At 40.2% G+C, this 24597-nt stretch overlaps 1 protein-coding gene across 6 annotated transcripts in view; it reads right to left on the reverse strand.

The window, feature by feature from the left end:
- The window catches only part of pald1a (phosphatase domain containing paladin 1a), a 59385-nt gene that overhangs the window by 6866 nt on the left and 27922 nt on the right, over positions 1–24597 (reverse strand). For all 6 annotated transcript variants that reach the window (XM_085416623.1, XM_085416621.1, XM_085416624.1 and 3 more), the window contains exon 19: positions 8169–8324. In XM_085416623.1, the coding sequence (XP_085272749.1) occupies positions 8169–8324 (156 nt within the window). The remainder of the gene's footprint in view (positions 1–8168; positions 8325–24597) is intronic.

A 24597-nucleotide genomic window follows, 5' to 3' on the forward strand; every position in this document is an offset into this window, starting at 1 on the left:
TTTTAGTGACTTTTATAACTATAAATAAAATGAACAACTTTAACGTTCTCATGGATTCCTGGGACATTACTGTAACAAAACTAAATTAAGTTCCCCTCCACACTGTACAAAAACAAAACAAAAAAACTCAAAGTCAAACAATTTAAATCAGATTTGTTATTTGAGGCTAAACTGTAGCATCATGCCTCCCTCTGGTGCTCTCTGTTTGTAAAGTGGCCTTGAAGTTGTTGGCGTGTGGCGACAAGCTTCCTGGGTGACAGCAAGCAGAGCTGCTGGTGAGATATCTTTCATGTTTCATTGAAGAGCTCACAAATGGTGCTGTGGAGCGGTGGGGGGCAGGGCAGCGAGGAGGTCTTTCCCACAGCCGGCTATCTCAAAGGCTGCACATACCAGCCCGGTGCAGGGGGGGACAGGGAGGCCTCTGTGCCACACATCAAAACAGCTGGAGTGACTGATAGGGTACTATTTCTGCAGGCATCTGCGGTATGCACTGTACACAAGTCGAGCTATTGTGTAAAGGCCCGCACTTTTGATTAGCAAACATAGATTTCAATTTCAAAATCTAATCTGAAGTTTTCACTCTCATCTCAATACGCTGCCATGGCCATTGCCCAATGAAGTACAGTATTTGTCCCAATGTGCCAATTTAACCTCTGGCTCTTTTCCAGTGAGCAACATCTATTTAAAAACTTTGACAAATATGCACGTTTATGTTTTTTATCCATCACACAATGCATAAATGTCACGGAGGCATCAGATCGCTCCCAAATTTCTTTAGCAGCATCACAATAAACCCGAAAATCCTGACACAGAGAGTCACAAAGAACTATCTTTAGCTAGAAGAAGAACATGGAGTCCTGCACCAAATGTTATGCCTATATCTCAATATCATCGAGCCGGTCTGGATTAACATGAAGTCACAGAAAACTCTGAAATAGTCTAGCTCAGAATAAATTCTCTGCCAAGTACCTTGAAAAATCTGCCTACAAGTGTAACTGTGGAAATAGTGGGTAGTTGTAATATTATATTGTGAAAGCATCCTCATCTTCAGAACATATAGTTATGACAAAAGCAAAAGGGCAAAATATATTAAATATATAAAAAGCAAAGGATGCTACCCTGAATGACTGGGAACACTGTGCTCTTGCTTTTAGTGGCTGTAGAGATCAAATTAATCCACACACATACCCACGTACATACAGCCAATGTAGGATGCAGGACAGAATGTACCACTCTGAGCTGACAGGTTGTGTAACCATGGCTTCAAAAGCGTGACCAGCGATAGTGATGACCCCCCGACTGCTGCCTGTGGCACTGCAGTTTGTCATTAACGATCCTGCCACGGTCACTGGTGATAGGCTAACGATTATGCCCCGAGGTTGGTTGGGGCCGATTGGCTGGGCTACTGCCAGATTGTGCTCCAAGTAGGCTAGTAAACACATCACAATACTGATGGTGGTGACAGAAATACTGATATTTTGAGATAATTCTTTAAAAAGAGGATAAAGGAAAAAACTGAGATATTTGGATGTTTGAATGTCTTTGTCACTACCGTCACAGCTGTAGCTGACATCACTGCAATATCTTCAAGCCTTCAAGTCCTTCAAGATCTCTTTAAGATGACATCTAATTCCCACCTTAATACCAAATGCTGCTCAGGCCCGAGTCTGACAGGTTTAAATCAATATCTGCCTTTTGTATGTATGGGGTGATAAAGGAGTGACATCATTCATTTTAATGATATACTTGCACTTCCCAGATATCATCTGTCACTCAAACTATGTCTGGTGCTGCGACAGTCATTGTCAAATGTTATCCCACATCTGCATATTATAATACTTTCTCACAGCTTCTGTAAATATACATATAAAATGTAAGTAGGAGAATGAGAAAGGCTAAGAAAAAACATGCAAAAAAGTTTCTGAGTATGTCAGTGCTGAAAATGCAGAGAAATCATCCACCGTTTGGCGTAAGTTGTTAACATGAAGCAAAGGAACTGTCACATTGATTATGCTGTCAGTTCTGGTCATCAGGGAAACTCGATTTATGTGAAGTAGCAGCTCCCAAAAGCGCAGCAGCAAAGAGAACTTTCTTTAAGATGAGTGTCAGTGGAGTGATCCGCATATTAACACTGCACTGTATGTAGCACTGATATGAGTTAGCAACAAACAAATTATCAGCTAATTATCAATAACGTGCCACAAGTCTGTAGTTTTTCACTTGTGATTACAGAATCTCACTTTCTGTTAACAACACAAAGTAAAATACATCTAAAACGGATTAAATAATAAAAACTGAAAAAGTGCCATTTGTTCATATCAGTGACAATTCAATTCAATTTGATCACAACAACAGTCACGTCAAGGTTTATTTGGTAAGGTAAAGACTTTACAATAATACAGAGGAAAACACCAACAATCAGACGACCCCTGCCGAGTAACCACTTGGTCACAGTGTGAAGGTAAAACTCCCTTTTAACAGGAAGAAACCTCTGGTAGAACCAGGCTCAGGGAGTAACCTCGGTTTTATCCTAATTTAGAGGCAAGAAATTAGAGATCATCTAGGTCTTTATGTCTTTAAGACCATCCTGTAGTTAAACTAATTGGTGTGTTACATGACTCCACAGCTGGATAAAGCTGGGTATCATCGGCATGAATGATGTATGCTATGCAATGAAAATGTATGCTATGCCTTCTAATAAAAGTGCCTAATGAAGCGTGTATAATATAAATAGAACTGGTCGTAGCACAGAACCCTGTGGAACTATCAGGCTTTTATTTATATTTTCCTCTGTTCCCAGTACGTAAAGTGCCTGTCTTTTTGAAAAATGACTATTTTCCGCAACACAAATCAATCATTATAGCATGAGATTTCATGTACTCCAGGATTTTCACATTATCTTGGAGATACTGGAGCTATGTGTAGGCTTTTTAAATGTACAAGAAAAACAAGTACATATATTGTACTAAATTTACATTGTTGATGCAGCCCCGCAAATTTTCATTTTATCTGATCTTTATATCTTGACAATGCTTTACATTTTAGAATGTCAAAAAGGGGGTTTGAATGTTCTAGTGAAAGCAGACAGACCTCAACAAAAGTCTGTGGCTCATTTGATGGCAGAGGTGTAGTTGAAAAATGGCTGTGATATACCTATCTTGTTTCCTTCTAGACCTGGCCACTGCCCATAGAGGTGACAGTTTACTGTACTGGCTCATCTAAATAGATGTGCTCAGTCATTTTTGGTTTTCTGCTCAGGCAGGCCCACAGCCATCTTATCACTTAGGTTTTAAGGTTGTGTTTTAACAAACTGAACCACGTTATAAATTATGACAAAAAGTCAATTTAATAGAAATCCTGATGACGCTGGGTTATCCTTTTATTAATCTGAAATTAATTTATAAGAACATTTATTATCTGCATGGAACTCATCCCAACTATTTTTGACTTCACAGCCTCTGTGGACAAGCTGCCACTGTAAGTCAGTGGGGTGTTAAAAGACAATAAAAATACAACCCATTCATCGCTTATCCAGTTGAGGGTTGCAGGAGGGCAGGAGCCTATAACCGCTGTCATGTATAGCAATGTGGGGTAAACCCTGGACAGGTCACCAGTCTATCATAGAGCCAACACAGAGATACAGATGACCATTCAACATCGCATGCCTCAATTTTATCCCACAACTTAGACATTCACATTACTCACACTCTCATTACACATACATATAGGATCTTGGGGGTGGGCACGATACACGGAATCCAAAGTACCATCAGGGTGTACACCCCACCCCTGGCGTCATTGCCCACCTCTCAATGTTAAATACACGTAGACATTGAGGGCCAGCAGGAGGGACTATGCACTTACCTGCTGCTCTCTGGCAGGTAGCTCCATGCCCTCCTGGGTTTTAAATGCACCTTAGAACACACATGCATCAACACTACAATGAGCGGGTGGAGGGAGGTTTGGAGTCTTCTCTCACCCCCATTCTCTGCGACCTGCTGGAGCGGGGGGGCTAGGAGGAGGAGTTGGCCGTCCGACTGCGGTCTGGAGTGTGGGGCCTCCCTGCTGCTGCGGAGTCGGGGCGGTCTGCCTCCCCCCACCGCAGGGAAAAGGGTAACACCACCTGGGTCTGGGTGCAGTTCCCCCCCTCCAGGGGCAAGGGTACCTAGACCCGGGGCTTAGAGTACGCTTGGGGAGTGTGATCGTGTGTACAGCGTCTCTTTATGTCTGTCTCCACGTTGGTTGAGTGTGGAGTAAGTGCATATGAGAGCATGAGGGTGGGAATGGATGTTTGTATATGTGTGTGCCTGTATGTCTGTGTCTATATGTCAGGTTGGGTGTCAGGCGCCACCTCTCTGGGGACATCTTAGGCCCTCCAAGGTATGGAGGCCTATCTCCCCCTACCACCACTTCCCCTGCCAGTGGCGGACTCCCTCAGACATCGGTGCGTTGGTGGTTCTTTGTGTCCGGGGATGGGCGTCTGGGTACACACCGGCTCACTCCTTGGCGGCCGCTTATCGGGGCCTGGAGCCTGGGGCTCGCTCGGGCCACTTCGGAGGTGGGGTGCCCCCGGCCTCTCGGCCTGGGGCTCGGTCACTCAGGCACGGCTGGCTGCCGGCGGAGCTCACGGGCGCGTCACTGCAACTCCCCCTGGCTTCTGCTCCGTGGCTGCTGAGTGAGCCCTCATCTGGGACTCTCCTCAGCTCTTACTGAGACAGTGGCGCGGCTGCCCCTCTGTTGGTCTTCCTTGATCTCTTGTGTTCTGGGGGCCTCTGGATGTCTGGAGTTTTGATCTCCTCCATACCTGCTTCATGCCCTGGAGGACGGGGCTGTGGCCCCCCCACACCCTCTAGCAGATTATTACATGAAGGAACCTTTTAAAAAAAAACAAGCGCGTCCATGCTCACAGGTGTACACACGGGTGATCACACCCACAAACTACACCCTTTTTGGCTCCTACCTCAAAGCACACTGTGTTCTGTTGATCTTATGTGCTGCACAATAATGTTTAATATTTAGTATTTACTGTCATATTCCCATATATCATTGTGATGTTGTTTATTCTATTACTCTTGTTCTCTTCTGCTAGTTTTCTTTTTTCTTTCTCAGCAGGTGACCCAGGTGATTGATATATGCATTTTTTTTTCTTCTTTTTTTTTTCTTTCTGCTCATTCTGTTGGTTTTTGTCTTTTGCCCTTCTCCCCCGTCCCTCTTCTCAGCTGTTTCTCTTTCCCTCTTTCTTTCTCCCCTTCTTTCCCCCAGTCAAGTCTGTCCCATATTCAGTAAGTGAAAATAAAATAAACAATAAAAGGTGAATCAAATGGACCATTACGGCAAGGCTGGGATGGTCAATTTGGTAAAGTAAATCCGTTGGGCATCTTTCTTTGCCTTTAGACAACAATTCTGATGGCAAAAGAGCCAAACGGGACAGGCAAAAAAAAAAAACAAAAAAAAACAAAACATCGCATTCATACATCTGACAGTCTTCAGACTGCGGAGGAAGCCCTAGTACCCAAAGAGAACCACAAGCCACGGTGAAACATCCAAACTCTGCACAGAAAAATCCTTAAAAAAAGATCTTCTTCTGTCAGCTGGTCCCATTTGGGGTCGCCACAGCAGATCAAGTTATGTTATCCCTAGCACTCACTTTTGTGACACCAACCTTCAGTGTGTCCTCCTTCACCTGGAGAATTTAGATGGGATGTCTTTCCTGATGCAACCCTCCCCATTAATCCAGGATTGGGACCCGCAGTAGCTACACACTACACTGCTACATGTGTGAATGCCCCTTCAGAATGAATTTAAAGAAAACCTTCCAAAGGACTCTCTGTTAAATAGTAAACAAAATGCCTCAAATCTCACTGCAAGGTAAAGTTTAATTAAAAAAATAACTGAAAGCCTTCATATTTTTTTTCCCTTTTTTGTAATCTGAAAAATGCTCTTTGGGACATACAATAAACTGAAGGGTGCATTTTCCTCAGTATGGTAGACATTTAAAGTAATAGCACAAAATGATTGTTTTTTTTATTATTTTTCCAACTCAACAGGTACTTTGGAAGGTATTTTTGGAATATCAACGATTACCAACAGGGTTAGCTATACATCAAAATACAGAAACATCATTTTTATATGATATTTTAACGGCATTAATGTGTCCGTTGCCAGCTTTGCAGAAGTATCTCCATATCCCTAGTGTGTATGCCTCTATTTTCTCATGGCATAACTGGGCCATTAGAGTCACCCTGATGCACCACATATATTTGCTATTCATAACAGGAAGAATATGCCCCGATTGACCGCGCATATTTCTGTGACAATTGTTTTCACAACGATTGTTCCAGTCTATTTTGGAATTCTCAGTTTTTCCTTTGAGTCTAATCCACCCCAAGAAGGACAAAGAAGGAAGAGATTTTCATTCAGCAATTTTTAAACATTCCAGGGCCCACCTCCAGACTGTCTCCTCATGAAGAAGAATGGGAAATAGCCTTTGAGCTCAATGTCGAACATATCATGTCCAAACATGACCAAGGCTTGTTTGATTGCTTTTGATCATAAGTTTTAGCGACTTCATTCTGACACGGTGATTCTAGACATTAAACTTTCATGATTTAGCCTGAGGACACAACATATTGTGACGTTGACAATGATGCCTGCTCCGTGGAAGGAGGCTGCAGGTTTTTGAAGAGCTTAGTGAAAAGGCGGGCAAAAAACAAGACATCTAACATCTTTAATTAAAACCGAATGCAGGAAAATTATAAATTAAACACAATGTTCCTTTATATTTAAAATCCTCCACCCGTGGGCTGATCACAGTAAAATTGCTTAGTCCGTTTTTGCTTTTCCTGTTATGTGATTTTAACATATTGCAAAATAAATTTTAATTGCTGTGTGTGTGTTTTGTGTAACACTTACAGACTACTCGTTTGCTTGGAATGCACATAAATTCTCGACTTTTACTGTAGAGGCACAGCTGGCTAAACGATTAATGTGACAACAAAAGCACAGAGCTGAGACAATATGAGGTTGAGTGTGTCAAGAATCAGGCCTCAAAGGAATCAGAACCAGCTTGTAAATTCCTGGAGGAAAACTATTATGAATCTGTGGTAACAAGCTTACAATGTGCAAAAATGGAGCATGCAGAAAAAAACATCTGTTACTGATTTCCTGTTTCCTGCTTTTTCTATATTAGGCTAATGATAAATGTCATTTGCATGTTACTGCGTTATATACCAACAATGCTAAGGTGCATATTAGACTTGAAAACCTGCATGTTTGAAGGCACTGCCAGACTAATACAGTAATGGCTCAATTATACTAGACTAAGAACAGAATGGTAATCTCCTTGTGACTAGGAAAAATTAGTGGTTGCCTCGTCATCAAATTGACTTTTTTTTTTTGCATTCAGTAATTGATTTCAGGTAGTTTCTGGGAAAGCTGGTTGCCAAGAGGGGTACGCATGCAGCATCCATAGCCTCTGAGTGACCACTTTCAATCATTAGGCGATTTCACAAGTCACTTGGTAGGAGCCAACCTCTCTCCAAAAAACTGCAGTCCGACTGCAATTACGCTCACAAAGATTGGAGAAGTCTTCCAAATGACTGCCATTTATTTATAAACGCAGACATATTGCCAACAAAATGCAGTCAATCTGAGTCAGTTTGCACCTATATTATCACAAATAGATTGCATGCAATTTCTAACTTGACCCCATTCAATCTCAAACTGATCGCAGACTGATAGCAGACTGATTGCTATCAGTCTGCTATGGTTTTATCCCCATCTTGACGCACAAAATTTGCTGGGAAGACAACAACTGACTGACTGTAAGTGGTCCCTGTCTTCAAAGCAATGATGTCAAAAATGACAAGATCGCAAGGTCACTGGTTCTCTGTTAGAACAATATTAATCGTGCTCTAACCACTGTTTTCCTTAGTGGGATATTAGCATTAGCAGATTCACAAACTAATGCTTCTGATATTCTGACTGTTTTTAAATGCAGTTGATTGTTGAATGAAGGAAACCATGAAACAAACAAATCTTTTTTTCCTTGCATCTCACTCACCAAACCTTTTAATCCATTGATGGACCTAAAACGAATCCAATCTCATGTATATAAAATGCTTATGTATAGACGAGGAGACAGTAAAAGCAGGGCAGAAATCTTGTACCTGTTCCATCCAAAGTGTGAAAGAGCGCTGCCACGAGTCCTTCTTCTCTAGATGCAGGTATGTGTTGAAGAGGATGAGGTAAATGTAGCGCTCCAGATACTGCAGGCTTTTCAGGAGAAGCTGCTGACACTCCTTCTCTGTCTTACCACTTTTGATCTAAAGAAAAAAAAAGAGTAAACAAAAGCATATTAGGGTAAGTGAGCAAAGGACATGACATTTTACCAATGTGGAAGAAACTGTTGTAAACAGCATCCATTTTTAGATTGTATTGTATAATATTGAGCATTCTTGCCATCAAATCTGCCTTGATGGAGGCACAGTTCCTTCAAATCACTGAAGGAACATCTTTAATGGAAATATTTACAAAATTTTACCGAACTACAGAAGACAATGACAGAAAACATGATAAGAACAGCAGAGTGATTTCTTGCGTAACTTTTTCTGATTCATTATCATCCCTGCTCACAAACTTCAGTTCTGCATGACACACCGTTGTTTAGTCACAAACTCCATCAAGTTATCACTTTCACCGATAGAGTGTATATCCTCTAAACTGCATCGACAGCAGCATAACATTTGTGAAGATTAGTTATCAACAGTTTTCTAATCTTGTTGCAACGGGCACAACATCCCTACACAATAATTTAGTCCAATTTGAACTTTTGCAGTTTTACATTTTAAAAATAAAATAGGTCTCAATTAGTGTCATGCCTAAAATAGCAGATACATGTTGCTAGAAAACTGTCCAAAGGTTTTAAATGCCAGACATTTAATATCTTCAATTCTTTGTGGGTTTCATATAATTTGTTCCGAAAAGTGGCAAGCTGTCATATCACAGTGTTCAGCTTCCCTAATTTAATCACAAATGGAATTAAATGTCAGGTTGCAGCCTGCGGATCACAGGGAAGAGTGGTGTTTCCTCACTCCCACAATTATCAAATCTCAAATGAAGGATTTGTGAGAAAAATACGTGCACAAAATGTAATAGAGGTTAGTGAGTGCAGATTAAGGCTGACATTAATATGAAGGCAAAGCAAAAGCAGATTATCATAATGGATAAGGGGTTCATATCAGTATTCCAAAGGGTAATTTTTAACTTCTAAAATTAAATAAGTAAATTTTAAGCCTTTAGTTAAAGTAACTCTAGTCCTAGAAGTCCAGCTTTGGTGAAGTGTTGACAAATAATACGTCATATATGGCCAAGGCCCGCCTGTTCATGGTTAGGTATTTGCGGATTTGCCTATTCAATTTTTTCTGTGGAACGTAACTCCAAATTATTCACGGAAAATTTGTCTCTTCGCCAATTTTTACATCGTCTTCAAGAAGCCATGAAAATTATACCAGCAGTTTTCAACAGCGATGTACAGGAAGCAGATTTCTAAGGCTTTCTGCCAAAGAAGAAGAAGCAGGACCACAGTCAACTCCTAAAGGTTTTCAGGTTAGCTTCCACCATTATAGGAGTGTTCGTGCATAGCTGTAAGATGTATATTTTTAAGGGTAATGTTGTAAGATGACTTTGAAATTATATTTAAGTGTTTAGAATGATAGTTTAAGATATATTTGGTTTTGAACTGTTAGAATAGGCATTTATAAGCGTTTTCAGAGGGGGTCTCAAGCATTCGCGGATTTCAGCTATCTGCTTGGTAAACAAAGAACCAGCTGTCAAAAATTATAATAGTCGTGTTGAACGATGCACATTTAACCCTCTCCTGCAGTATAAAAAACTTCAGTGGGATACAAATGTCAGGACACAGTACAGATTAACTAACTAGGGTTTGCACTATTAGTTGTGGAGGGGGTTGTTTTCTTCAGCCATTCTTCTAGAGAATTGCTGCTGTGCTTGGGATCACTGTACTGTTGTATGACTCAGTTACATCCAAGTTCCCATCGGACAAATGGCCTCACAGTTGACTCAAGAATATTTTGGTATACAGAAGAGTACTCAATGACTACAAGCTGCCCGAATCTTGTGGCTACAAAACAAGCACAAAATCAACCCTCCATCACTACGCTTGACGTTTGGTATGAGCTAATTGTGCTGATATGCTGTGTTTGGTTTTCACCAAACATGGTGCTGAGCTAAACACCTCCACTTTGGTCTCATCCGTTCAAAGGACATTTTTGCAGAAATCTTGTGGTTTGTTCCAATACAAACCAAAGAAGTACTGTGCTGGGTTCTGCTTCCTCAAGTGCATTTGATTAGCAAGCACCTGGCTGCTACTTACTTACTGTCTTAATTCCTATGGAAGCAGTAATAGTGTTTTGAGTTTTTCACAGGACTGTGTTAAATTAAAATACCTACTCTCTGTTTACTTCTGGTTTGGGTCATTCACTTTGTCTGTTTGTCAGTAAGATTTTAATGGCAGCAGATTCAAGCTAAGAAGGCTAAAAGCAGCACCAAAAACACTGAGGTGAGTTGACTCATTTGATTTTGTGTTAACATGCAGTATTGTAATTCATATAAACCGTATATGCATATAGAAAAAATATAAACTTCTTGAAGTTAAATTGTGATGAAATGCATCTATCCTGCTCATTCGTGACATCATATACAATGAAACAGACCAAACACCCAAAAATTCAATCTTAAATAGCCTTCAAATACCTTGCAATTAAACAATTTGGGTGACACATAAATTACTTGTGCCTAGACAGCTTCATGCTGTGTGTGATATACTTTCTCAACAGATACAATACCCAATGATGTTTTTCCATTTTTTCTTCCCTTTTATCTGCTGAAGAAACCCATTACCAGTTGGCAGTTGGTAAGTCATCAGGCGAAACTGCTCAAAACATGCAATTATCAACAGGTACAACCTAATTTTCACAATAGCTGTTTACCCCTGTGTTTTATCCAACTCTTCACCTCCACTCTTTTTAAATAACTACAATAGTTACATGGCTATTCTTGTGATAATTACTTTCATAGAGTACACTAGAGTACTTAGCAATCATCTAAAGTATATGATGCTCCCCTGTTGTTATTCAAGAGACAAGAAAACAGTATTTTCACAAATCCAATTCACTGTCTCGAGGAGGGAAAGCCAGGCAAACGTTGGACATAAAATGTATAAAAATGAATGTATTAATTAAATTCTTCTTTTGAAAAAAAAAAATTGGTTTATTATGTTTCTGACTAATCCTCTAAAAACCCTGCAGTAATTATTGAACAAATTAAAATACAAAATATTGGAGTTAAAGATAGACATAAAACAAAGACACCAAACAAAGGCAGACCTCTGTAGCAGATTTTGAGCTATTACATGCAATCTCTTTCAAAGTTTATTATTTGAGTTGTTTTTTCAATTATAGGCTGGGTGAATGCTGAAAGGCTTTCATCAGAGTGCCGAGACAGTGTTAAGGTGCTTTCCCTTTTTGGCTTCTTCCTTCTGATTACTTAGAAGCCTTTAGCACTGCCAGAAAACAAAGTGACAAGGTCTGCCATCCAGGCACATACTGGATTGAATACCATGTCAGTGGGGGTTAAGAGAAAGTAAGTGCTTGGAGAAGTGCAGTATGGTTTAATGATGCTTTTTCGCAGTGGTCTTTGTTTTTGATGAATGAAGCTGAATTAAAAGGTTATCTGTTCCCGGTGTGCAACAAAGGCATTTAGGGAGCTGTACAGAGAATATGAGTAGGTGGGCTAAAACTTTGGGTACGGTAATTTGAAATGTGCACACCATAATGCAATCATTCCAGAGCTAAATGACGCAGCAGACAGAAAGGGGGGTGAAAGGGGTTTCCTGTCCATTCCCAAACAGCTGTGGTTGGATCCCGGTTTTCCAAGCATCTGCAGCAGAGTGGTGGAGAAACCAGACCTAGGCAAACAATGGATGTGCTGTCTGTTTATCAACTCCCCCAAAGGAAGGGGAAGAAAGACGAAGAATATGCACACCTAGTTTTTTTCAATATTCCTAAGTTAACACTGACTACAGCCAGAGGGCAGGTGAACGCATGTGAACCTGATTACCCTGTGCACCCTGCACCCCCATGGGGCTTTCAGCATTTCCTTTCTTAGCCTGAAAAACTACAATGCCAAAGCCTGGCACCTACCACTGCAACTGACTCTCTCTCTCTGTGTCTCTCTCCCTCACTCACACATGCAAACACACACACTTACACACACAAGCTCAGTTTGCAAGGATTACATAATTCACACCTCAACAATCTCCTGAGCTCTAATTTGCTGGCTGCCATCTGTCTGTCTGCATCAGCAGTGCCATGTGTGCGGTTCAACGGCCTCTTGAGCACAATCAGAAATTCCATCAGAAGACAATGTTGGAAAGGTTGTGGTAAAGAAAGAGAGCTTTTTTGTGGAAACAAGTCAGTCTTGAAGGTTTTAGATTTGCGTATATAACATTTTTAGCTACTGGGACAATTCTTTAGCATTTTTCTTTTTTTAATCTAAGAACTACTTCTTGCTCGCTTTGTTGAGAAGAAGGTAGTCAGGTTTCTTAAAATTCTCCAGCTATTGCACGTTAAGTAGAAAGATTTCTCCTGAGTTGATGGCATTAGAAAAAAGGGGTGTAACTGAGAATTACACCAAAATCTCTGGTTTTTAAGAACAAAGGGGGTGACTGGTCAGCCCATTTGGACTATCAGAGGTTAAAGCTATAATTCAACCAGCTGCTGAGGTGCAATAATGAATGTCCTGAGTGATCCTCAGCCCTGAATGAGAAGGGAGACTGGCCAAACACATACCATTGTTGAGAGAGTCCAGGAATGCTGGTTGGCTGACTTCTGAGCGAGGACAATGTGAAAGTGGGAAAGCGTTTAAAAAATGTTATTACTGCACAAACACTCACAAGGGAGACACACAGTTAACTGCCTGACTGGAAGTGCCTTATCTAGGTCTTCTCAGCACTAGTATCCCAGATAATAAGAATTTATTGGGTTATGTCATGTTAGATGCATGTACAGCATGTGAAACACACTATATGCATACCCAAATCCACTGTCACCAAAACATACCTGAAAAAAAACAACAACAAAAAACGCATAACACTATGAACCACATAACACTGATCTATGAGTCATTCAAGCATAAAAAGGGCACCGAACTCAACGGATGAACCAGTGTTGTGATAACAGACAACACGCCAAACAACCAATTTTAAATGTTATCGTCAGGCTGTTAGTAGAGCCTGTCAGAAAAACACTTTTCTTTCCATTTCTTTAGTTGTAATTTTGACTTTCAAGGTTATTCAAATTATACAAATTCTGTTTTTGTCTTATATGCTTTATTTCCATGTGTGTTTGCACATATTTCAGTAAATCACTGCACCCGGCTCCTATTACTCTAGCAAAATATAAAGAAATGAGGGCTGCAGTTTTGTGTTACTCTGCAGAAAGTTTAAGTATATCAAAGAAAAGTGTAATATAATAGGAAATTTCCTCAACACTTTTAATAATTGTAATAGCACCCAAAACTTAAAATCTATACCAGAGGACAAAAAATGTCAAATAATAATTACCAACACCACAAGAAAAAATAATAAGACCTGTAATTAAAATCCAAAAGAGAAGCAGATGGGAATACACTATTCAGGATGGAGATGCTGTACGTGGCAAGATGTGGGCACAGTATATTAAAAAAATGACTCAAACATAGCCACAATATTTATCAAAACATCTACTGCAAACCACTATTCAGTAAGTCGTTCACCCTGGATGGGTCAGCAGTCTATCACAGGGTTAACAAGGGCTACTACAGCGAGACAGACAACCTCACACTCTCACATCCACTCCTACAAGCAATTCAGAATCACCAATTTACCTAACCAGTGTGTCTTTGAACTGTGGGAAGAAACCTGGGCTCAAGAAGCGAGCATACGCCATAAAAGAACCTTCTCACTATGAGGCCACTCCACCACTGTGCACGCACAAAGTCTCAGCAAAACAACTCCAAACTTCTCAGGTAATCTGACGCACACTCTGCTTCTTAATTAAACATTTGAAGTGGATGCAAATGCACTGTAACCACACCTGCTTAACATTTTTGAGTCAGATGTCTTACATTTCTTCTTTAAGTGGCACATCAATCAATTTAACAATGTGTTGAATTTTAAAGGAGCATTAAGCAGTTCATAAAAGGAATCCCTGTGTTTTACAGCATTTGTGATTTCAGCGTTTTATTCTTTGTCTCTCTTATTAGCTTTATGCTTTAGAAAGATGGTGCGTGCTGTAGGCAGCTTCAGCTCTATGCAGCAATTTCTTTTTGCATTGTCTGAAGTGAAACGTGCACTGATATGTGATTGTGAGTGATTTAATACAACAGCAGACACGTTTTTTCTGTCTCTGTTTTCAATTCTAACACATCAGACGAGGCTCAGACAAAGGTTCACGATAATCCCTGTATAAGCGTCATAGCCTGCAGCTGTAGTTACACCACCAACATGTGAAATATGCTGCCAGACCTGTGCCTATGTGTTGTGTAAATAGAAATACTGTGCCTCATAAGGTTTGGTATAAAAGTGTTCCAGATGTTGAGCAATCCCACGTTCCCGACGAAGGGTCAAATTGTCAATCTGAAAATCTAAACACAACACGAGGCAGCAATGATTGGATCTGTGCTTGCTTAAAGACTAAAATCACAGTGATAATGTGCACCTCCAGTCACACCTACACACAAACACAGGCTGACAGGCAAGTCAATTACTGTGTAGCTAGTGTTATTCATTTATCAAACCACTAACATTTTGCCCGCCAGGGTTTTTCAGGGTGATAGAATTTCTGTCCATCTCTTGCCATGAATCTCTCAGGCAAAAACTCACTGACAGTACTGACACATCACAGGCCAGCGTGCCATACAGTCTCTTAACCCTGACAAAAACATCAAGCAGTTTGAAAATGATTTTTCCCTTTTACTAGAGGATTAGAAAAGCAATTATTGGATATGTCGTCCTGATAGTTGTCTTCAAACGTCCATTTACTGGCCTGAACACACCAAGACGACTGAGCCATCGGCCTCTGTGGGACTGTAGCTAGGATGCTTCATCATCCATAGTTCTTGAAGCGTGACCAACTAATCTAGTCTTACTAGCGGCCATTCTACCAGCGGAGCATGTTAAAGGCAAATGACTTCACACATTGAAGTTGTTCAATATCATACAAACAGTAATAAAAACACCTAATATATTTTAGGGGTTTTGTTTCTAGGTTACAGCTGCTTACAAGTCGTGATGGTAAGGCTGGTTTGTGACGAGTGAAACATTTAAATTTGTGGGTTTTGACCATTTTCAGCAGAAAACAAGCAAAACAAAATATGTACACTGGTATTTTTTAACTTTCAATAAAGCATGACTTATCTAGTTTGGGAGTCCAGTGCTGAAGGTTGACCTGTCTCTTGACTCATATGGGTAAGGACCAAGCTGAGAAGTGCATATTATGGTCTGCCTGTCTGACATATGGTGCCAATTACCAGCTGATGGGGTTGCAGGGGTAAAAAGGCCCTCACCACACAAGTTTGCACAAACAGCCATTCATCAGATTCTACAAGAAAAACCTCCCACTCAAATCCTAAGCCAAACTCCAACTTGTCCAAGTGGACAGGCAGCCTACACACGGCTTCTCAACTCAATGCACAGACATCTCAAAGTCAAGCAGGCTGCACATGCTGATTTTAAACCAGAGGTGGACAGCAATTTAACAAAACTGCTTTCCATCCAGGTGAATGTTTTAAAAGATAACTTGAAAGTTGTTGGCACAGCTTACTGAAAATGTATGCTAACAGAAATTAAGACAAAGAAGTCTTATGTTCTTTTTTTATAGTAGAAGTAGAGCCAGGAAATACATAGGAAACAATATGAGGACACGCAACAAAGCTCCAGCTTTCCAGGATTTACACAATGTTGTGGGTATCCAAACCATGTCCTCTAACAATCAGGGCTGCACTAAACTAGGCTCTTTGTTTATACACACAAACAAATGCGGCGTGTGTGTCTGTGTAGATAAGCACACATACACACAAAAGAGACTGCATTAGAAAGTCATCCCCAGTAAGATCTATTGCTCTTGCCTTTTCTCAGATGCCACCATCTAGAATTCACTAGAGGTTGGTTCATAGTCAAACATGAGCACAAAGCATGTTTTTACATCTAATATGTTAGTTATAATGCTCACAAGGCTACAATGAGTAAGGCAGGTTGGTATGTTAGACCTTGATCTAATTAGAATAACAATTAATATGTCCTATAAGATATCTGAGTTGTAACATTGTAACTACTTAACTCTTTGATCTGCTCTAAGCCTATTGGTTGGTTTAGTTTTTATGATATCTTTCATATAACCTTGTGCATTTAGGGATGCTTTTCTGCAGACCTGGGTTGTTATACATTGCTTATTTGAGCTATTGTTACCTTATTATTAACTCAAAGCAGTGTGGCCACTCTCCTCTGACCTCAAGTATCAGCACGACATTATTGGCTGGTCACTGGATGTTTTCTCATATTTTCGGATTATTGTCTGTAAACCTTAGAGATGGTTTCTGAGGGAAAATCCCAGCAGATCAGGCAAGTCTATCTAGCATAAAAAAACATCTCACATTCAAAATCAACTAAATGACCTTAATTCTAATGTAGCATTTGAACTTCAAAAGGTTGTCATAACTATGTGTACATACCTAAATGCTTTGATTTACTGCCTTGTGATTGGCTGATTAAAAATTCAGCATTAGCAATCAGCTGAAAAGGTGTACTTAACAAAGTGGTCAGTGGGTATATTTTTTTCAAAACCACGCTTATTCATCCTCCAGTAGATGTAAAAATGAGAGAAGTATATGAATGCATTTCTTTTATATTCCTTTAGGCTGCTTGAGCCTCAGAACCTTTTTTTAACTTGCACTTTTTTATGAACACCTGAGCATCCATCCAGAAAGCCTCTGCCAGTTTGGCCATGGCAAAACAATCAAAGCTATACATCATTCGGCCTCCAGTCTCAGGACTGGATCAACATAATATGAAAAACTCCTTTTTAAAACAGAAAAGAACCCATGCCGCAGCCAGAGAGAGGAGGAGACGAAGGTGCCTTTATGTTAATGGTTTCTACAGATTCTAATCCTCCTTTTTTCCCAGTCACTCAGAAGTTAAAAGCAGTTTCAAGCCACATATTGTACAGTACATATATATCGGTATTCAGTCTTTCCATTTAGCCTTTAACAATCCATGAGGATTTTTAATTGTATCACAATACAGATTTTATTTTACTTGACATTTACACTGAACCTATAACAGTTATAGTTAACAATCAAAAGGAATTTAACCCCAAATTACACCTTAAAACAGAATTAATATGATGGAGAACTAAAGAAAAGAATGCAAAATAAACAGGCTTTTGATTAAGCAAGGTCAATCTTTTTGACAATAGAGCAAGCAGAAATACATGATTCGTCTGGGGAGCAGAGATTATAGAAGCCACAGGAGGAGACAGGGCTCATCAGCAGGGCCTACTCAGAGACTGGAATATCTGCCCACAATAACCACACCCATTATGGTACATTCTGTACGTGCACATGCCTGGCAACACAAGTGGTGACTCCCACACTGATCATTTACTGAGCTACCCAATATCTTATGCACGCAAACCCAATAGTGAGGCATTAAGATGCTATGTTGTTGAGCTAGCTAAACAGACATTCAATATTTTCAAACTAATTGGAGTTCTTTTAATCAAATTTGTACTTTTAGTTACTAATGACCTTCTACATTGATGTTAGTCAGCAACAGAAAGCATTTTGATGTAATTGATGTTTGAGGGGGGTTTTTTTTCTCCTTGTTAGGGAGCCACAAAGCTGCTTTAAAGACCACGTTGTTTGCTAACCACACTGCAGAGGGATTAAAACCTCATATTACTATTTAAAATGTGAAAACAGCCACTTTCTTTGGGCCTGAGCACCCTTAAGATGCACAGAGGGACACAGATCAGAAGCCATAATCTGTGACAGTGTCCTGTTTTTCAGGAAGGTCATATTTATTTCAGTTAAACAAGGAACAACCACATATTTTCCCCTCAACACGTCTGAGAGACGCGACTGACAGGTTGCAGTCCAAATAGTGACCTCCCATGTCTTTTTCTTCTCACTATTCCTCAACGTTGATGGAAAAGAATTCATGAGGACTGCACTTACACTAAGCTCCTTAATAATACTGTTGAAACTCGGACGACTACAAGCTACAAAAAATATATATATATACATTTTAGATACTTCCCCTCGTGTGGCTAACTGAAACAGGACAACCAAGTAAATATTATGATATTGCCATCACAACCTTTTTTAAAGGAAATGAAATGTATGCCGCGTAGCTATTAGTTGCTTGTTCTGTCTATTTATATTTTTCTCTTCCTCTTGAAATGATGATCCAGTATAACTCCTGCTTTTATTAAGACTTTCTCTGACAACCCTAAAAGCTGGCAATACTGCAAAGCCCAATATGAGTACATAACTGTTGCAAAGACTCATAATCTGTATTTGTCGGGCTTCTTTTTTTGTTCTTCGTGCAAGGTTACAACCTTATTAGAAGCAAATTTTACTACTGCGGTGTAATGTTTATAGTTCACCAGTGGGGTTAATATCCTATCGCTGAATGCTGAAAAAATCAGGAGCAGGAATTAACATTTGAATGATACGCATCGTTTACAACTCATGCTGATTGTTCACTTTCATTGGACACTACAATGCTAGAATACAATTAACTATGAACCATTGTATGCTATTGTAAAGAAGTCAAAAAAGGAAGCACAGGAGTAACTTTTATTGGCTATTATTATGGCTGGCACACAGGTAATTCACTCACTTTGGAACCTTTTTAAGCAAATCTGACTATTACACTGCAACCACAGGATGTCTGCAGCAGCACTACTTAAACTTACTTTTATGTACGACTGCTACAGGAACAAAGAGCCATTATGAGATCAGAGCAGCCGCGTGTAGCTGGCCAGCATACTAAACAAACCTTTTTAAATTATATGCCTTAAACGTATTTTATGTCCATACCTTAGGAAATGCATCTGAGTTCAATTGCCAGCATGTATAAAATGCTTTTTACTATGAAGATTGTGACGGCTCTGTGGGAGAAGGTATGCAATTGTTGACATTGCATTCATTTGCTGCACAACTGTCTTCACGTATGAAACATGGCTTCCCCAGTGAGGCATTCTCAAAGTTTGATTCCCGGAGCAACTCGACCCAGTAACGACTTCTTGCATAATCCACATGGTTGGCATTTAAGTCACTTCAGCAGTGAAATTGCGTTCCCAGTTTGTTCAGTGCCAGTAGCTAGATGGCGCAAATGCCAGAAAGGTGGACTTTTTCCTGATGAAATGATTTGGGACTGAGCTGGAACTCACACAGACCATGACCACAGCTACTGGGAGCATGCTTAAGCACGCTTGCATGGCTTCGGAGGCAGTTATTCCTGGTCTTTTGGCCTGAGGCATCGACAGGTTTAGTGTGTGAGGGGATGTAACCCATCTGTGCGGTGCCCAGGTCTGATGCACTGTCCCCGATTAAGAGGGAGACTGGAGGGACAGTCGGGGCAAAGGGCAGACGAGGGTAGTTCAGTTATTCAGGGTGAAAGCATGCTGAACAGTAATAATCGTTACTGATCAGCATGTAAATTCAGGCAGAGCATAATCTCTATTAGAGCAAGTGAAATGAGCAGACACAAGATAAGATGCAGTGTTTGGTCGAGGTTGCAAGATAAGAAAGGAAAAATAAATAACGCTAACACCACCTTTATTATACAGTAAAGTTAGCAAACTAAAGTATGAATGTTGAGTACAGAGCCGTATCTATCTTACATTTACAACAACAGGCTAGCCCCCATGGAATATTGATCTTATGCGATTAAACAAACCTGTCGCAGTAAAACTGTAGAAGGCATTTAACTGAGCAACAAGGCAATTTATTGCTTGAGCAGTTTTTTATTTGTAAGAGAAAGACTATGTTAAAAGCTGGGCTGTGATAGCAAGATGTGTTTATAAGGTATGCCAACGAAACTAATTAGCTTATCAGTTTTTAATGCTACAGTAAGTTAGTAACAAAATGAAATAACTCCCTTATGGCGATCCCAGCAGCTGTTTGCAGCTTTCCCTCGGCCGTATGTTTTTGTTAGCCGGCAAAAAAACAGAAGCTGTGCTGGTTCATGTAAATACCACGGTGAGCTGCCTGCTTTCACATCTCACACAGTTCCCACGACACAGCTTAACACTACCTGCCCAGCGTGAAATGGCAGTTGAAGCAAACAGGTGGCTGACGAGATAAAACATCTGGCGATACAAAGAGATATATATTTTGCTCAGGGATCGGAGAACAAAATAATGATACAATATTGAATTTCAAAATGCAAACAACAGGTGGGAAAAACAAAAAAAGTCACTATAATGTTGTGCATCATCTTACATACTGCCAGTTTACTCCTAATAGATGTAATATCCAATGTGGTAGTTAATTTAGGGAATGTTATCTAATATAAGGCAGCATAGTGGTGTGGCGGTTAGCAATTTTATCTCATAGCAAGAAGGTCCTGAGTTTAATTCCACCATCAGGCCAGAAAACTCTAGGTACTCTGGCTTCCTCCCACAGTCCAAACACATGCAGTTAGTGGGGTTAGGTTAATTGGTAACTCTGAATTGGCTACAGGTGTGAGTGTAAATGGTTGTGTGTCTTTAAGTGTATGCAAAGACTGGCAACAAACCCTTTCACAAATGTTTTTCTTTTAAGAAGCTCTTTGTTTCAACGTTATGGTCATATTACAGTGCGCTTTCATTGCGCTGAATACTTGATATTTATCAAGACAATTGATATCAGCCTAATGCAATTCAATAATCCTTGCGAACTGCATTTCAGGTAGGTGGGCTGATCTAATGGGAGGTCATATGAGCTGTTTTCCCACATGAACTCTGGACACTGTTGGGAGAATCTGGGAAACTATTCCAAGTTCATGCTTCTCATGAGTAAGAAAGAGTAAGTCTGCCTCAGAAACACCGTCACTATCAGCAGCACAAGTTTTGGTTCAGATAAAGGTGGTGCATGAGTAGAGGTAGAACAAATAATCCTAACTCACTGTACATCCTCTTTATAATTAGCTCCCATGTGCTCTCGTGGCTTTAAAAGGACATTAGACAGACTCTATAGTCAGATGCTGGCAGTTGAAAGAATATGAAGGCTTTATGACTAACTTATCAAAATGGCAAAAAACTGAAAGTGCACAGTTCAGAAACTGTGATTACAGAGTCTTATCCAGTTGCAAATAACATTTACAATCAAGTATGCCGGAAAACCTGCTGGCTTTGGATTCAAATAAGAGGTCTACAAAACACAGCAGGGCAGTATAGTACAAAGTAAAGATGTAATTAAACTTTGAACAAATCCAAGTAAGCCGCAAAAGTTATATAAGAATAATATAAGAGCTATAAAAAGTCTGAGAATATAATTCAGGTGGCTGAATCCTTCACTGGAAATACTTATCTGTTTGCTTTTTTTCCCCTCGATGACGCACTGCAGCAGGTGATTGTACTCATTACTTTTTCCTCTATACTAATCAGTGAAGTCACCTGGCACGGCACATGGTGCGAACAAAAACCTGCATATACTCTACCCACCATAGTATGTATGGCTATAAATACCTCAGAATCATCATTCAAAGGGAGTGTAGTCTGCTGAAAGGGAGTGAGACACGTACAAGAAGATCATTAAAGTCATCACTGAGCCAACTCTTTGCTGCCACTCGCAAGGATACGTGAAAATCAGTCTACTCTCTTCAGTTTATAAACGACAAGCATAAATCCCTAGTGGCTGTAACATATGAGGTTATATTAAAATCAGTGATGAATGCAGGCCTAGCTGCTAGCTAGACTTTAATAAACACTTTAAACATATAAGGGATTGTAATGCGCAGTTATTTACAACCATGGGAAATCCTTTAAAAATAAATCAGCTTCTAAATAGCAAGTGAAGGACAGCAATCGCACATAACTCATCAAACAACTTCAGAAACTCCCCAAACATGCGTTATTTCCCTCAGTGTGTATCTCCACACATTTACACAGCTATATCTCAACTCTGTGTAATAAGTGTCTGCACAATAAGGTCACCACATCTGTAATTTTGTGGACAGTCGCTGCTGAATAATATATGTCATTAATCAGGCTGGAAGTTATTAATAAAAACAACCTCCGGACCTCCCACCTCGCGCTGGATCTAAATAGAAGCTTCTTCTCAGTTCTTTAAGCATCTCACTCTGGTGGGCTCCCCACTTTTGTCAAGTGGTACCCTTGAGCCAAAAGAGTATAAGAGATAGGTGACGTTGAAGTTCAAACTTGCACAATATTAACTCCAAAGCAAAGAATCTTTGCTTTAACCTTACAGCAGGATTCCTCAGCTCACTAGTTATTTCACTTTCTTTCTTACTAATCCTGTGCTCTTAGTAAAAATTAATCCTCCTGTCAGTGCCTGCGGTGGTCCCTTCAACCTCTGTGAATTTGGAGTATTTAGCCAGTTACTCCCCCTTCTTCTTTCCTAAAGACATTCACTACCTTACCTCAAAAAAAAATCCTCACAGCAATCTCCTCTCCCTAGAAATATTTTTCCATTGCCCCGTCCAAACCATGAGGGCCTTTCTTTGAACACACAAAAGGAGCCTGATTTGCCACTCATTCAGTCTAGTTCTGTGCATCTCTGTTTTCTCACCACCTGTGTGGGAAAAAAAATCAATATGGATTAGGGGTTGGGTTTTTGGACAATCTCCAATTCTGCCACTCACTCCTCTTTCCCTTTAATACCATCTCGATGGAGTGGATGGAGTTTAGTGATCCTCGGTGATAACATTTTCTGTGAAGTCACTCTTTTAAGCTGCTTGGACCTATAAATCAGACAAAGTTATGCAACCTGCAGTCTTGGGTCTGAAAGGTAAAGCATGGAATTGAAGAGCTAACTGATGAACTTGAGACATATAACCGTTGGCAGAAATGGGGTTCGGAGATAAGGCGCATAACCACGATGCAGCCCACAATAGGCAAACAAACAAACAGAGCCAGAGGGTGGACAGAAATTATATCTTGACTATATAAATTAATAATTCTTTAGTGATAAACAAATTGTTAAAAAAAAAGCCCCACTAAATCCAAATAAGACTGAAGTGTACTCCAGTGTACACAAATTGCCAGAGGTGATTTTCTAATAAAAACTAAGCTGGACAACAAAAATCAAGGCCACAGCGGCTGCAGGAGACGAGACGAGATAAGTAAGAAGAGAAGAAGAAGACAGAGGAAGTGAGGGGGAAACTTCTGGAGTGCGCTGACCCTGATGTTGCAGAATGCATCTGCAACCTGGGGTCAAGTCTGGTCAGCAGAAGCAGTTTTGCAGGCCCTTTGAGAAGAGACATCCCCTTAGCCTTTGCTCCCCCCAAAGCCTCCACCCACCTTCCTTACCCCTCTTCCCAGGCCCCTCTGTGAGCTGGTGAATGGTTTGTGTCCCAGTGTAAATATAGTTTTTCTCTATCAAAGACATATTTTCCAACCACTGTCAAAAGGAGAGGAGGGTGCTTTAAGAGAGGGGGAGGTGAGGATAGAGAGAGTGTATGTGTGCGTGTGTTTTGGGAATGGGGGCTCCCCCCCTTCTCTCCCCCCTCTTTAGTCTGCTGCTGCCTGCCAGTTTTAGCCACATCTGGCACTGTTTATCACCTGGCCTGCTGGTTCAGGCAGAAGGAAAAACGCTGGAACAGGAACACAGTGCCAATCTGAGGTCCACTGTGGCAGCTCTACAGGATAAATCTGATTAACAACATTCTGGTTCTTTTTTCAGACTGGCCATCATTTACTCCTGTGACAATGATACCGTATGATACTACCTGCAGAAAAGTTAAAACCAGTACACTAATCAAAGCATAACAAAACATAAAAGGCTATTATTGTATGTGGTGTGCATGAAATGCAAATACCATTTACTCTTTACTCTTTTATGTAGCTCTGACTATCACTTAGTTAGTTTTGAAGTCTTTTCTCTTTGGTTCATTTCAATAAACCCTTACCTGCTCCAAAAACCCCCGTTGCCCACTACTCTGCAGGATGTATTAGTATTCAATGCAGGGCTATAAATCCTGCAGCCATTTGTTCAGTTGTTTTTTCTTCTGAATACGTTTGGCTAACACAGGACCTTGTTTGAAATATGACTGCAGTTTCTTGCCCCGAGGGAGATCTTTTTAGCAGTGTGCCCACATGATCAGCAGCTACAGTTATGATGTAGAGTTTTCAAACCAACTGTGTTTATACGTGAAAGCTAACAAACATGCCGAACGCATTGTTTTTATTCCTGTTTTTTTTTTTATTCTCAAGTTTTATTACCTCACAAATTTAAACTGCAAATTAAATTACATTGAGCACTTTTACTAAGTTCAATCCAAATATACAGTTACATTGATCCAAACGTTTATAA

Source organism: Rhamphochromis longiceps, linkage group LG8 (genome assembly GCF_057381845.1).
Source record: "Rhamphochromis longiceps isolate RC_006_pf linkage group LG8, R_longiceps_female_GT1.1, whole genome shotgun sequence".
Taxonomy (NCBI): Eukaryota; Metazoa; Chordata; class Actinopteri; order Cichliformes; family Cichlidae; genus Rhamphochromis; species Rhamphochromis longiceps.